The following is a 13,027-nucleotide window of genomic DNA, read 5'->3' on the forward strand; positions in this document are numbered from 1 at the left end:
TCCCTCTGGGAGGTTCAGGGAGCTTAGACCCCAGCTTGGGGTTCCCTGCGTTGCACCACCCAGCCCCAACCGAAACTAAACTCCAAGCCCCTCCCGCTGCTCCTCTCCTTTGTTCAGTCTCCCGGGCAGAAGGTGTTAATTCTCCCCACCCCCGTTCCTGGCTCAGGTTACAGCTCAGGTAGCTTCCTTCAAGGGAAGTCCCACATCCGCACTGCAACCCACCTGCAACATTCCCAGGTCAAATCTGCCCTGCTCCCTGCTCCGTCACATCTCTCCCCCCTTCGAGACTGAACTGAGCGGGGTCACTCTGACCAGTGACCTGGGGAAGTTCAGGGCTCCCTCTCCGGGACAATGCGTCCGCTATCAGGTTGTCACGTCCCTTCACATGGACCACGTCCATGTCATAATCCTGCAGGAGCAGGCTCCATCTCAGGAGCTTGGCGTTGGCTCCTTTCATCTGGTGCAGCCAGGTCAGGGGAGAGTGGTCGGTGTGCACGGTGAAGTGACGCCCAAAGAGATATGGCTCTAGTTTCTTGAGGGCCCACACCATGGCCAGGCATTCCTTCTCGATGGCCGCGTAGTTCTGCTCCCGGGGTAGCAACTTCTTGCTCAGGTACACGATGGGGTGTCTCTCCCCCTTTTCATCCTCCTGCATTAACACCGCCCCCAGTCCTGTGTCTGAGGCGTCGGTGAACACCATAAAGGGCTTGTCAAAGTCTGGGTTTGCCAGAACTGGGCCACTGACCAGAGCCTCCTTCAGCGCCCGGAGAGCCTCCTGGCACTCCTCGGTCCAGACCACTTTGTCTGGCTTCCCCTTCTTGCACAGCTCAGTGATGGGGGCGGCTATGGCGCTAAAGTGGGGCACGAACCTCCGATAGTACCCTGCCATCCCAATAAAGGCTTGGACCTGCTTTTTGGTTTGAGGAGCGGGCCAGTCTCTGATCACCTCCACTTTGGCTGGTTCCGGCTTTAGGCAGCCGCTTCCCACCCGGTGGCCTAGGTAGGATACCTCAGCCATCCCCACCTTGCACTTCTCCGGTTTTACGGTCAGCCCAGCCTTCTGGAGTCGGTCCAGCACTTGTCTAACCTGGGATATGTGGTCCTCCCAGGTCTGGCTAAAGACACAGATGTCATCGATATACGCCACGGCAAAACTCTCCATCCCCCTCAGTAGCTGATCCACCAGGCGCTGGAAGGTGGCCGGCGCTCCCTTGAGGCCGAAGGGCAGGGTCAGGAACTCATAGAGCCCCAGAGGGGTGACAAAGGCCGATTTCAGCCTGGCATCTGCATCCAGCGGCACTTGCCAATAGCCCTTTGTAAGATCCATGGTGGTAAGGTACCGAGCACCTCCCAGCTTGTCTAGGAGCTCGTCCGGCCTGGGCATGGGGTAGGCATCGGCTACAGTGATGGCATTGAGCTTCCGATAGTCCACACAGAACCGGATCGACCCGTCCTTTTTGGGGACCAGCACCACCGGCGAGGCCCAAGGGCTGGAAGACGGCTGGATCACCCCCAAAGCCAGCATGTCATTGACCTCTCTTTCCAGGTCCTGAGCAGTTTTCCCTGTGGCTCGGAAGGGGGAGCATTTTATAGGCGGGTGCGATCCTGTCTGCACCCGGTGGACAGTCAGATTAGTGCGTCCAGGCTGGTTGGAAAACAGCTGCTGGTACAGATGCAGCACCCCTCCGATCTCAGCTCGCTGGGCAGGGGTTAGCCGATCAGAGAGGGGAATTGCTTCCAGGGGGAAGCCAACTCTTGTCCCAGGGAATAGATCTACTAAAGGGTCATCTCCCTGCCCCTCCCACTGTCCACACACGGCCAACACTATATTCCCCCTGTCATAATATGGCTTCATCATATTCACATGGTACACCCGGTGGTGGTGTGCCCGGTTCGACAGCTCCACCACATAGTTTACCTCGTTTAGTTGCTTGACAACCTTGAAGGGCCCTTCCCAGGCGGCCTGGAGTTTGTTTTTCCTCACGGGGATGAGGACCATCACCTGATCCCCAGTGGCGAAGGCGCGGGCCCGTGCTGTGCGGTCATACCAGACCTTCTGCTTCCTCTGGGCCCTGGCCAGATTCTCCCTGGCCAGGCCCATGAGCTCGGCAAGTCGTTCCCGGAAGGTCAGGACATACTCCACCACCGACTCTCCGTCAGGAGTGGCCTTCCCCTCCCATTCGTCTCTCATCAGGTCCAGGGGCCCCCTTACCCGTCTTCCATATAGCAGTTCGAAAGGCGAAAACCCGGTAGACTCCTGGGGTACCTCCCTGTACGCAAACAGCAGGTGAGGTAAGTACTTGTCCCAGTCCTGCGGGTGCTGATTCATAAATGTTTTCAGCATCATTTTTAGCGTCCCATTGAACCTCTCCACCAGCCCGTTGGATTGGGGGTGATATGCTGAGGCCCAGTTGTGCCGGACCCCACATCTCTCCCACAAGCACCGGAGTAGGGCCGACATGAAGTTGGACCCTTGGTCCGTCAAGACTTCCTTGGGGAACCCCACTCGGCTGAAAATGGTCAGCAGCGCATCCGCCACAGTGTCTGCTTCAATGGACGATAAGGGCACTGCCTCGGGGTAGCGGGTGGCGAAATCGACCACCACCAGGATGTATTTCTTCCCAGACCGGGTCGTCTTGCTGAGAGGTCCCACTATGTCCATGGCCACCTTCTGGAAAGGCTCCTCTATGATGGGCAAAGGTCTCAATGCTGCCTTCCCCTTGTCCCGGGCCTTCCCCACCCTCTGGCAGGGGTCACAGGATCGGCAGTACTGCCGGACGTTGGTGAAGACCCCGGGCCAGTAAAAGTTCTGTAGCAGCCTCTGCCTGGTGCGCCGGATCCCCTGGTGCCCTGCGAGAGGGATGTCATGGGCCAGGTACAGTAGCTTGTGGCGAAACTTCTGGGGAACCACCAGCTGCCTCCTGATCCCCCACGACTCCACTTCCCCCGGGGGAGCCCACTCTCGGTACAGGAACCCCTTCTCCCACAGGAACCTCTCCTTGCATCCTCTCCTCATGGTCTGTACCACACTGAGGTCAGCCAGGCCCCTTAGCTTCCGCAGGGAGGGGTCCTTCTGCAACTCAGCCTGGAACTCGGCGGCTGGGGAAGGGATGGGGACCTGCTCCCTCTCGTCGGCTGGGTCGGAAGCCCCAGCCACCCCGCGGCCTGTCCTTGGGTGTTCCCTCCCCACCCGGGAAGGGTTCGGTGCCTCCGGTGGGACATCCTTCCCAAGGTCAGGACGTAGTGCCCCTCGCCGGCTCTGGCTACGGGTCACGACTAAGGCGGTCTGGGGGCTGCTTGGCCAGTCCTCTAGGTCCCCCCCCATCAACACCTCAGTGGGCAAATGGTGGTGCACTCCCACGTCCTTGGGGCCCTCCTTGGCCCCCCATTTCAGGTGTACCCTCGCTACGGGAACCTTGAATGGGGTCCCGCCCACCCCGGTCAGGGTCAGGAAGGTGTTGGGCACCACCCGATCTGGGGCCACCACCTCGGGCCGGGCCAGTGTCACCTCTGCGCCCGTGTCCCAGTATCCATAAACTTTCTTCCCATCCACCTCCAGGGGAACAAGGCACTCGCTCCGCAGGGACAGCCCCGCGCCAACCCTGTAAACGGAGAACTTTGAATCCGGAGCATCTGGCCCCCCAGAGAAGCTGGCCGGGGGCCTTTCTCTCTCTTGAGCAGTTGATAAGCTGCCAGCCCCTCTTGCGTGGGAAGCCTGCCCCTCGTCCATCTGGGCCTCTACCAAGTTAACCCGGTGCGGGTTCGGTCTGCTCAGTCTGTCCTTGAGCTTGGGGCACTGGGCCCGAACGTGGCCTCTTCGGCCGCAGTAATAGCAGCTCAGGTCCCGTGGGTCCCCTCGAGCCGGTCGGTTGTCCCTGATGCTGGGCATTCCCCGTGGGAGGGGATTCCCCATATTCCCCCTTTGGGAGGTCCCAGGGTGACTCTCTCTCTGCATCGCGGCGGGCCTGTTCCTTTGGGGCTCCTCCCTGCCACCCCCTGACCGGCTCTTTATAAACTCATCAGCCAGCTGCCCGGCGTGTCGCGGGTTCTCTGGCTTTCTGTCCACCAACCACAGCCTCAGGTCGGATGGGCACCGCTCATACAGTTGCTCCAGTACCAGCAGTTTAATCAGGTCCTCCTTCGTCTGGGCCCCACCAGCCCACTTGCTGGCGTATCTTTCCATGCGGACGGCTAGTTGCAGATATGAGATCTCAGGGGTTTTATCTTGACTCCGGAACCTTTCCCGGTACATCTCAGGAGTCAGCCCAAACTCACGTAGCAGGGCCTTTTTGAATAGTTCGTAGTCCCCTTTCTCTGCCTCTCCCAGTTGGCGGTACAATGCCACGGATTTGGGGTCCAGTAAGGGGGTAAGGACCCGGAGTCTGTCCGCGGGATCAACCCGGTGCAGCTCGCAGGCCGTCTCAAAGGCCTCCAGGAAGTCATCCATGTCCTCCCCCTCCTTGTATGGGGCCATGATGCACTTATCAAAGCTCCGTGCAGTCCTGGGTCCCCCCTCACTCACCGCAGCCAGGGGTTCGCTGCCCTTCAATCTCGCCAGTTCCAGTTCACGCTGATGCTGTCTCTCATTCTCCTCCCGTTCATGCTGTCTCTGTCTCTCTTCACGCTGATGCTGTCTCTCTTCATGCTGTCTCTGTCGTTCACGATCCTCCAGCTCTCTCAGTTTTAGCTCTTTCTCCCATTCCAGCCAATTCCGCTCCACGGATGCCGAACGTCGCCGGGAGGATCCTCTGCTGGCCGGCGGGCTTCGCCGGGGGGATCCCCTGCTGGCCGGGGGGGTCACGGCGCCTTCGGTATTTGCTGGGCTCCTCCCCACCCTTCCCCTAGGCATAGGAAGGAGGGGTCTCGGGAAGCCCTCAGCAGCCGGCTGACCACTCCCAGCTGGGACAGACACTGGTGCCTGCGCTGCATTTGCCAGGCTGCTTCCCTGAGACACAGGGATCAGTTCATTCGCGCGATCTTCCGCCTCCAGCTGGGCAATGAGCTGTTCTTTGGTGAGCCTCCCAATGCGCAGCCGCCTCTGCTTGCACAGCTCCACCAAGTCGCTCTTAAGCCGCTTGGCATACATCTTCCTGCTGGCCACTCACCGGCCTGTGTGCTCACAGCTCCCCGCAGTTCCCAGGGGGACCCCTAGTGTGCCAGCCCTTCTCGAGGTCACCACCTCTCTGCCAGGGTCGAGCTGCAGACTCCTCCGCCCCTGGGACCACTCGCTGCGATCCCCCCGGGGGACCCTGTTACTGCAAAAGTCCTTCTCGCTGGTCACACACTCCCAGGGGTAATAACCGTCTCTCTCCCACTCTTCAGCAGGCCTGGTCCCCGTCAATCCCCCTTCGTTTTACTGCTCCCCAGTCACTTACTGCAGGAAGCGCCGTCCACGGGGTGCAGTAGATCCCGCCGCTGCCACCAGTTGTCGCGGATTGTGGGGGAGTTAGGGCCCTGCACCCCTCTTCCCGAGATTCACTGCGACTCTCAACCAGCCAGTAAAGCAGAAGGTTTATTTAAGGACAGGAACACAGTCTCAAGCAGAGCGTGTAGGTACGACCAGACCCCCTCAATTAGGTCCCTCTGGGAGGTTCAGGGAGCTTAGACCCCAGCTTGGGGTTCCCTGCGTTGCACCACCCAGCCCCAACCGAAACTAAACTCCAAGCCCCTCCCGCTGCTCCTCTCCTTTGTTCAGTCTCCCAGGCAGAAGGTGTTAATTCTCCCCACCCCCGTTCCTGGCTCAGGTTACAGCTCAGGTAGCTTCCTTCAAGGGAAGTCCCACATCCCCACTGCAACCCACCTGCAACATTCCCAGGTCAAATCTGCCCTGCTCCCTGCTCCGTCACATCATGTTAGTGTTAGAGTTGAACAGTGTGCATGTGGGCGTTCGCACAGGCATCCTGAGGCTTTGAAAACTTGGCCATGTATGTTTGAAAGTAAATTAAATTCTTATACTGGAACAATATGCCTACTGCAGCTCCTGGATTTCCTACTGAACCAGAACAACAACAGAAGCGGTTAGTAGAAGATCCAAACAATATCCTATGAAGACATTAAGATGGTTAGGGGCTCAATTATGGCTCTGACTGTTACAATAGATTGCTTCCCAATAGGGGGCGTTATAGTATGATAGTATGCTTATGTATATACCTAGGCTTGGCAGAATTCGATTTTTAGGTTATAATTTTGACAGATAATATCGATGTTTATTTTAAGCATTTTTTCTATTTTTCTCAATTAAAATTTTTACAGTTGCACAAAATTATGGGTTTTAAGCATTTTCCTCTATTTTTATTTATTTAAATTTTCAGTTGTGGGAAATTATGGGGGGGGGGGATCAGACAATTATTTAATGGCAGTAGAGTTTGAGATTCAAAAAGTTAAAACTTTATAATTATTAAAACATAAATTGTCAACATCATGTCAAAACATACAAAGTAAATGTCCTTAAATCAAACTCTAACAAATTCTCAACCATCATTTTTCTTACTTTGCCTCTGTACATTTCAATTATTGATGGAAATATTTTTTGGCAATTTGTGTGTGTGGTGAAATACAAATCTAATCATTCCAAGCTTATGCATAGGGTAATATCTTTGAAACCTGTAAAGAAGTTCTTGATGAGAGAAGTCAGAATATGTACAAGAAGGAATGAAGCCTGAATGTTGTGCTGTCTTAGACCACTTTCTTTTTACGCTTGACTATTGAACACTAGAGCTAGGTGAAATTTTTTGGCCAAAATGTTATTTTGGCAAAAAATGCAGCTTCAGCAACACGGAAATGTTTTGTAGATTAATGCCGGTTTTGCTGAATTGTTTCAGTCAAAACCCCCAAGCACACCAAAATTTTGAAAAAATCTGTTTTGACATTTTTCTAAATGAAATGTTTCAATTTCTTGTTTCAAAATGACTTTTTGATTTGTAACTTCCTTCAATTTGATTAAAAATACAACCAAAACCATTTTAAAATGGGCAAAATCAACACAAAATACGTTGTTTGACCCAAAACAATTTTTCGATTTTGGGATTTTCCGAACATTTTGAAAAATTGGTTTGACCAAAAACATTTCTTTCCCCCACCCCAGTGACTTGAAAGCCCCATTATTCACATTGTTTGACTGAACACTTGTGAAACTGGGTTTCCCAAGAGAAGAGGCAGAAGCAAAGTGCCCAGCTGCGATGCCTGAGGATGGGGTGCCTTGGAAAGGCATACTATCTCCGTCTAGAGGCCTGGGAGAAGAACAAGAAGTTTAGCCCTTAGCTACACCTTCACAAGTGAAGTTAGTGCTTTCCTACAGCATCACCAGCCTGACCCCGAGAGCAGGGCCTCCCCCGCCTACATGCTGCAGTATGCTGCCAGCAGCGGTCAATGGCTGCCGCCACCCCTTTGCTCTGGCAATGCTGGGAGTCAGACTATGCCTGATCTCTATGGGTGCATTATGGTGGGTTGACAGGAAATACTTTCAGCATACCTGTGCAGGGAAGAAGGTGTAAGTGAGCCACAGGTGTTGCAAACTGCTAGGTACAAACATGAATGGAGGATGATTGTTACACTCCAGTGAGGTTCCATTCAGCCATTAGAACCCCTGACAGGTGGGATAACATTAGAAAAATTCTCATTTTGAGCCACAGATTGTCTGTCCTTGGTCTCCGAAGTGGTTGTGTTTGGCAAGTTTTACCTAAAGGTGATTACTCCTCACTAAGGATTTGTTTCCAGGCTGCCTCACAAAACCCTGTGAAATATTATCATTTATTATTGCCAAACAAACATGAGACAGATGGCTCCCCCCAGCACTGACAGCTGAAGCTGAAATATACTCCAGAGATAATACGGAAACTCGGTAAGAATTAAATGGTTAAAGATGACCAGTAAAGCGGGATGGGTGGGAATTGGGCTTGTGCCTTTTTTGCTTCTTTATGCTGGAAAAAGAAGGGCTGAACTGGGTTTTTTGTTTGTTTGTTTTTTGGTTTGTACATTAGAAATTTAGGTCTTGTCTAGTTTGGAAGATTCCATGGTGGTTGAAGGATGGAATGATGACATCAGAAGAGCTACGAGAGTGAAAGCTGAGCAATTGGAAAGGAAAGGGATTTTTAGTCAGGTTGTTTAAAACTCTGTGGGTTTTGTTAATACATATTTAACGTTGATGCCTAATTACCATTATGGAGAAAGGCAGCCTATCTGAAGGATTCAACACTCTTTCCATTAAGGAGTTAGAGCTTAGAATAAATGGGCCAGAGTTCTCCAGCAAAAGCAGGGAAAAAACAGACGACATTCCTAAGGAATTTTTTTTTTAAGTTCTGATTTCTTTATCCAATTCAGGAATTAAAAAAAGGCACAATTCCCATTTTGAGAAAAATCCTTCCTTAATGCTGAGAGGATTGAGCTATGAGTGGGCTCCAAGACTATCTCATCAAGACACACAAACCATGGATAAATTATTTCCATCTCAAACGGGGGAGCAGTCTCCGAATAAAGCTGGCAGTTTAGCTCAAGCTGGAGCACTGCATGCGGAGTCTCTGGGGTTCTGTGCGTGTGTCACACCTACAGAACACCACAATAATAATATTTTGCATGTCACCCAAAGATCTCAAAGCACTTTACAATGGGAGGAAAGGATCATGACCCTCATTTTACAGAGGAGGAAACGAGGCACTGTGAAGTGAAGTCACTTACCTAGAGCAAGTCCATGGCAGAGCTAGGAATAGATCCCAAGTCTCCTGACACCTCGCACCATGCTCTAACCATCAGACAACCCTGCCTCCTAGAACTGCAGCCTGCTCCAGTTTATATACATTAGGTGGGTGGCTGGCTGACAAGGTGCCAGTTACACTGATCCCCTGACAGCTGGTGAGGGAGGCTGGGTGGGGCCTGCATGTGGAATGAAGGGGTGGAAGCTGTGGGCAAAGAGTCCCACGTGGTTTCAGCTTCCTGCTCCACCCCTCCAGAGCTCCTAAAGGAGGGAGAATGCAAAGGTATCTAGAGGCTGTTCAAGCATAAGACCTCCTTTGCCTGGTTTCCTGGCTTCTCTTTAGCTCTAGCCAAAGGACTCAGCATAGGAGCCTGGATCCCTTTGATTTACAATAACAACAGGCAGGGAGTTTGTTTATTCACTCAGAACAAATAATTGTCTTAATTAAAAGTTTTTGCTGAAGCTGTATCCATCCCACATAGTTAGCACTCATCGTCTGCCTCCCACACACCTCCCGGAGCATGCTTGCTGCTCCCCCAGAGATACATTCATGGACTAGCAGGGCAAACAGGAACCTAGCGCTGACTCCCAACCTTGCAAAGCTTCTTTTAGCCCCCCCGAGCCCCCTCTCCCCACACGGGCAGGGAGCTGTCTTCCTTTGGCACCTTTAACCCTCACCATCCTCTGTGTCCCATCCTGGGAAGGACTAGCAGCTTTCTATGTCCTATACCACTTAACCCTGAAGTCAACCTCTGCCACATATGCTACCAGGGCCTGTTCGGGGGAGTGGAAGGGGGCTCTGCCTCACACACTACAGGGGCCTGTTGGGGGGGTCCCCTGTGCCTCACACGCTGGGAGGGGTCTATGATGGCTGGGTCCCCTCTGCCTCACACTGGGAAGGGCCTGTTGAGAGGTGTGTGGGGGGGTCACCCCTGCCTCATAGATGCTGGAAGAGGCCAGTCATGGCGTCCCCTCTGCCTCACATCCTGGGGAAGTGTCTGAGATCCCATTGAGCTGCTCCAGCACAGGCTGGGAGATAGCGGCTACACCCCAGGTCTGTACTGCAAGTGTCTGTTAGTGTTCTCTCTGCTAGAGGGTATATTCCAGTGCTGGGAAGAGGAGTGCGAATGGGTAGCCCCCCACTACCCTTTCTGTACATCCCCAACATCACTCAGCATTAACAGACAACAGCAACTGTGGTGGGACTCAGACAACCCAAAAGAGCTCCCTGCACTGCGGGGATCTCAGCAGAAAGCTGAGGGCTGGGGTCCAAAGCTCCTTTCCTCTCAGCCCTGCCCTGAAACTCTTACCATTCAATGCTCAGAGACCTGGGACGGAATGCAGGCAGCTCAGCTGAGGCATACTCAGCTTTCCTCCTCTTCTCCTGCTTCTGCTTAACTGACAAGCGGTGGGCAAACTTAGAGAGGCTGCTCTCCGACCTGGGGAGGGGGAAAGGAGAGGTGTTAACTTCACTGCAGCACCTTAGGGACCAGAGGCAGGTTCAGGGCAAGGCAGAGGGATGCTCGTAGGAGGCAGGGGTGATGCAGCAGGAGGCTCAGAGGGGTAGGTATGAAGCAGCAACAGTTTTAGAACTGATTTAGCCGGACAAATTCTATCATTTGCATCTGCACAGCCCTACTGATGCCAGCAGTATTGCATGGGTATAATGGAGGAGCAGATCTTGGCTCCGTAGCTTTAGGCATAATTCTATCCACCTGGGTACAAACAGAGAGTAAGAGCTGTTCCTTTCATCCTTAATCAGTGAAAGAGAATATGTTACTGAGCCCTGTCTGGAGCAGAATGCAGTTAGCTAAATCAGAGAACAAAAGTATGGTGAGCAAGATGCACCCCTATCTGCAGAGCGATTGCAGCTCAGCAGCTGGGAAATCCTTCTTGCCATGGTGAATCTGCAACCCCGACAGCACGAGGTTCTAACTCCTCATCGACAGCAGTTTTCTGCTCATGCAGAAATAAAACAACCCTGTAAGGTGTGAATGTTTTGCTTCAATGTCGATCCGGAGAATTCCCGTGATGGGCAAGGCAGTAGCAAAGGGATGGAAACTGGCTGCTCTGGGCTCCCCCCATGCTGCCTGTTTCACTGCTCGGCAAGATGGTCAGCGCAAGCCAGAAGCTCAGCAACCTCCACAGAGAGAAGCAAAGACAGCTGGGAATGGCACACGTGAAACTTCTGTCACAGCCACACTCCCATTCACAAACAGCCCAGAGCGCTTGCACATCCCCGCCTGGGATTGGAAACACTGAGCACCTTTCATTCTGGGGGCTAATCTGGAAATAAACCCACCAGGGTGACATTTTAGAACAGCAAATAGAACTCATATGTCTGCTCATCAGTTCAAATGTCAGGTCTTTGCACTGATCATGCCCCTTTCCTATATGGATGGAAAGCAACGGGCCAGGGTGGCAGCCACTCAGCAATTTTAGAGAACAGCACCTCTGAGGATCCATAACCAAGATGTGACTGCATCCTCTCTGCTACATTACAGTCCCTGAGAACCTCCAGCTCTGAGACACCTCTGCGTCCCCGTTGCTCTGTTACAGCCAATGGGAACACGCAGCACCGAGACAACCCTGCGTCCCCTCTGCTACGTTACAGTCCCCAGGAGCCCCCAACACCAAGACACCCCTGCGTCCCCTCCACTACATTACAGTCCCCAGGAACCCCCAGCACCGAGACACCCCTGCGTCCCCTCTGCTACATTACAGCCCCTGAGAACCTCCAGCTCTGAGACACCTCTGCGTCCCCTCTGCTCTGTTACAGCCCCTGGGAACACCCAGCACCGAGACAACCCTGCGTCCCCTCTGCTACGTTACAGTCCCCAGGAACCCCCAGCACCAAGACACCCCTGCGTCCCCTCCACTACATTACAGTCCCCAGGAACCCCCAGCACCGAGACACCCCTGTGTCCCCTCTGCTACATTACAGTCCCCAGGAGCCCCCAGCACCGAGACACCCCTGCATCCCCTCTGCTACATTACAGCCCCTGGGAACCTCCAGCACCGAGACACCCCTGCATCCCCTCTGCAACGTTACAGTCCCCAGGAGCCCCCAGCACCGAGACACCCCTGCGTCCCCTCTGCTACGTTACAGTCCCCAGGAACTCCCAGCACCGAGACACCCCTGCGTCCCCTCTGCTACATTACAGTCCCCAGGAGCCCCCAGCACCGAGACACCCCTGCATCTCCTCTGCTACATTACAGCCCCTGGGAACCTCCAGCACCGAGACACCCCTGCATCCCCTCTGCTACGTTACAGTCCCCAGGAGCCCCCAGCACTGAGACACCCCTGCGTCCCCTCTGCTACGTTACTGTCCCCAGGAACTCCCAGCACCGAGACACCCCTGCGTCCCCTCTGCTACGTTACAGTCCCCAGGGGCCCCCAGCACCAAGACACCCCTGCGTCCCCTCTGCTACATTACAGTCCCCAGGAGCCCCCAGCACCAAGACACCCCTGCATCCCCTCTGCTACATTACAGTCCCCAGGAGCCCCCAGCACCGAGACACCCCTGCATCCCCTCTGCTACATTACAGCCCCTGGGAACCTCCAGCACCGAGACACCCCTGCATCCCCTCTGCTACCTTAGAGTCCCCAGGAGCCCCCAGCACCGAGACACCCCTGCATCCCCTCTGCTACGTTACAGTCCCCAGGAACTCCCAGCACCGAGACACCCCTGCGTCCCCTCTGCTACATTACAGTCCCCAGGAGCCCCCAGCACCGAGACACCCCTGCGTCCCCTCTGGTACGTTACAGTCCCCAGGAGCCCCCAGCACTGAGACACCCCTGCATCCCCTCTGCTACATTACAGCCACTGAGAACCTCCAGCTCTGAGACACCTCTGCGTCCCCTCTGCTCTGTTACAGCCCCTGGGAACACCCAGCACCGAGACAACCCTGCGTCCCCTCTGCTACATTACAGTCCCCAGGAGCCCCCAGCACCAAGACACCCCTGCGTCCCCTCCACTACATTACAGTCCCCAGGAACCCCCAGCACCGAGACACCCCTGCATCCCCTCTGCTACATTACAGTCCCCAGGAGCCCCCAGCACCGAGACACCCCTGCGTCCCCTCTGCTACGTTACAGTCCCCAGGAGCCCCCAGCACTGAGACACCCCTGCATCCCCTCTGCTACATTACAGCCCCTGAGAACCTCCAGCTCTGAGACACCTCTGCGTCCCCTCTGCTCTGTTACAGCCCCTGGGAACACCCAGCACCGAGACAACCCTGCGTCCCCTCTGCTACGTTACAGTCCCCAGGAGCCCCCAGCACCGAGACACCCCTGCGTCCCCTCCACTACATTACAGTCCCCAGGAACCCCCAGCA

At 54.4% G+C, this 13,027-nt stretch overlaps 1 protein-coding gene across 26 annotated transcripts in view; it reads right to left on the minus strand.

The window, feature by feature from the left end:
- Window positions 1-13,027, minus strand: part of LOC101934605 (ankyrin repeat and fibronectin type-III domain-containing protein 1-like) — a 615,848-nt gene that overhangs the window by 82,719 nt on the left and 520,102 nt on the right. For 19 of the 26 annotated variants that reach the window (XM_065558669.1, XM_005293137.5, XM_024109800.3 and 16 more), the window contains one exon: window positions 10,000-10,128. The exons of the other annotated variants lie outside the window; for them this stretch is intronic. In XM_065558669.1, coding sequence (XP_065414741.1) covers window positions 10,000-10,128 — 129 coding nt within the window. The remainder of the gene's footprint in view (window positions 1-9,999; window positions 10,129-13,027) is intronic. 26 annotated transcript variants of the gene reach the window in all.

Source organism: Chrysemys picta, chromosome 10 (genome assembly GCF_011386835.1).
Source record: "Chrysemys picta bellii isolate R12L10 chromosome 10, ASM1138683v2, whole genome shotgun sequence".
In the NCBI taxonomy this organism is placed as follows: Eukaryota; Metazoa; Chordata; order Testudines; family Emydidae; genus Chrysemys; species Chrysemys picta.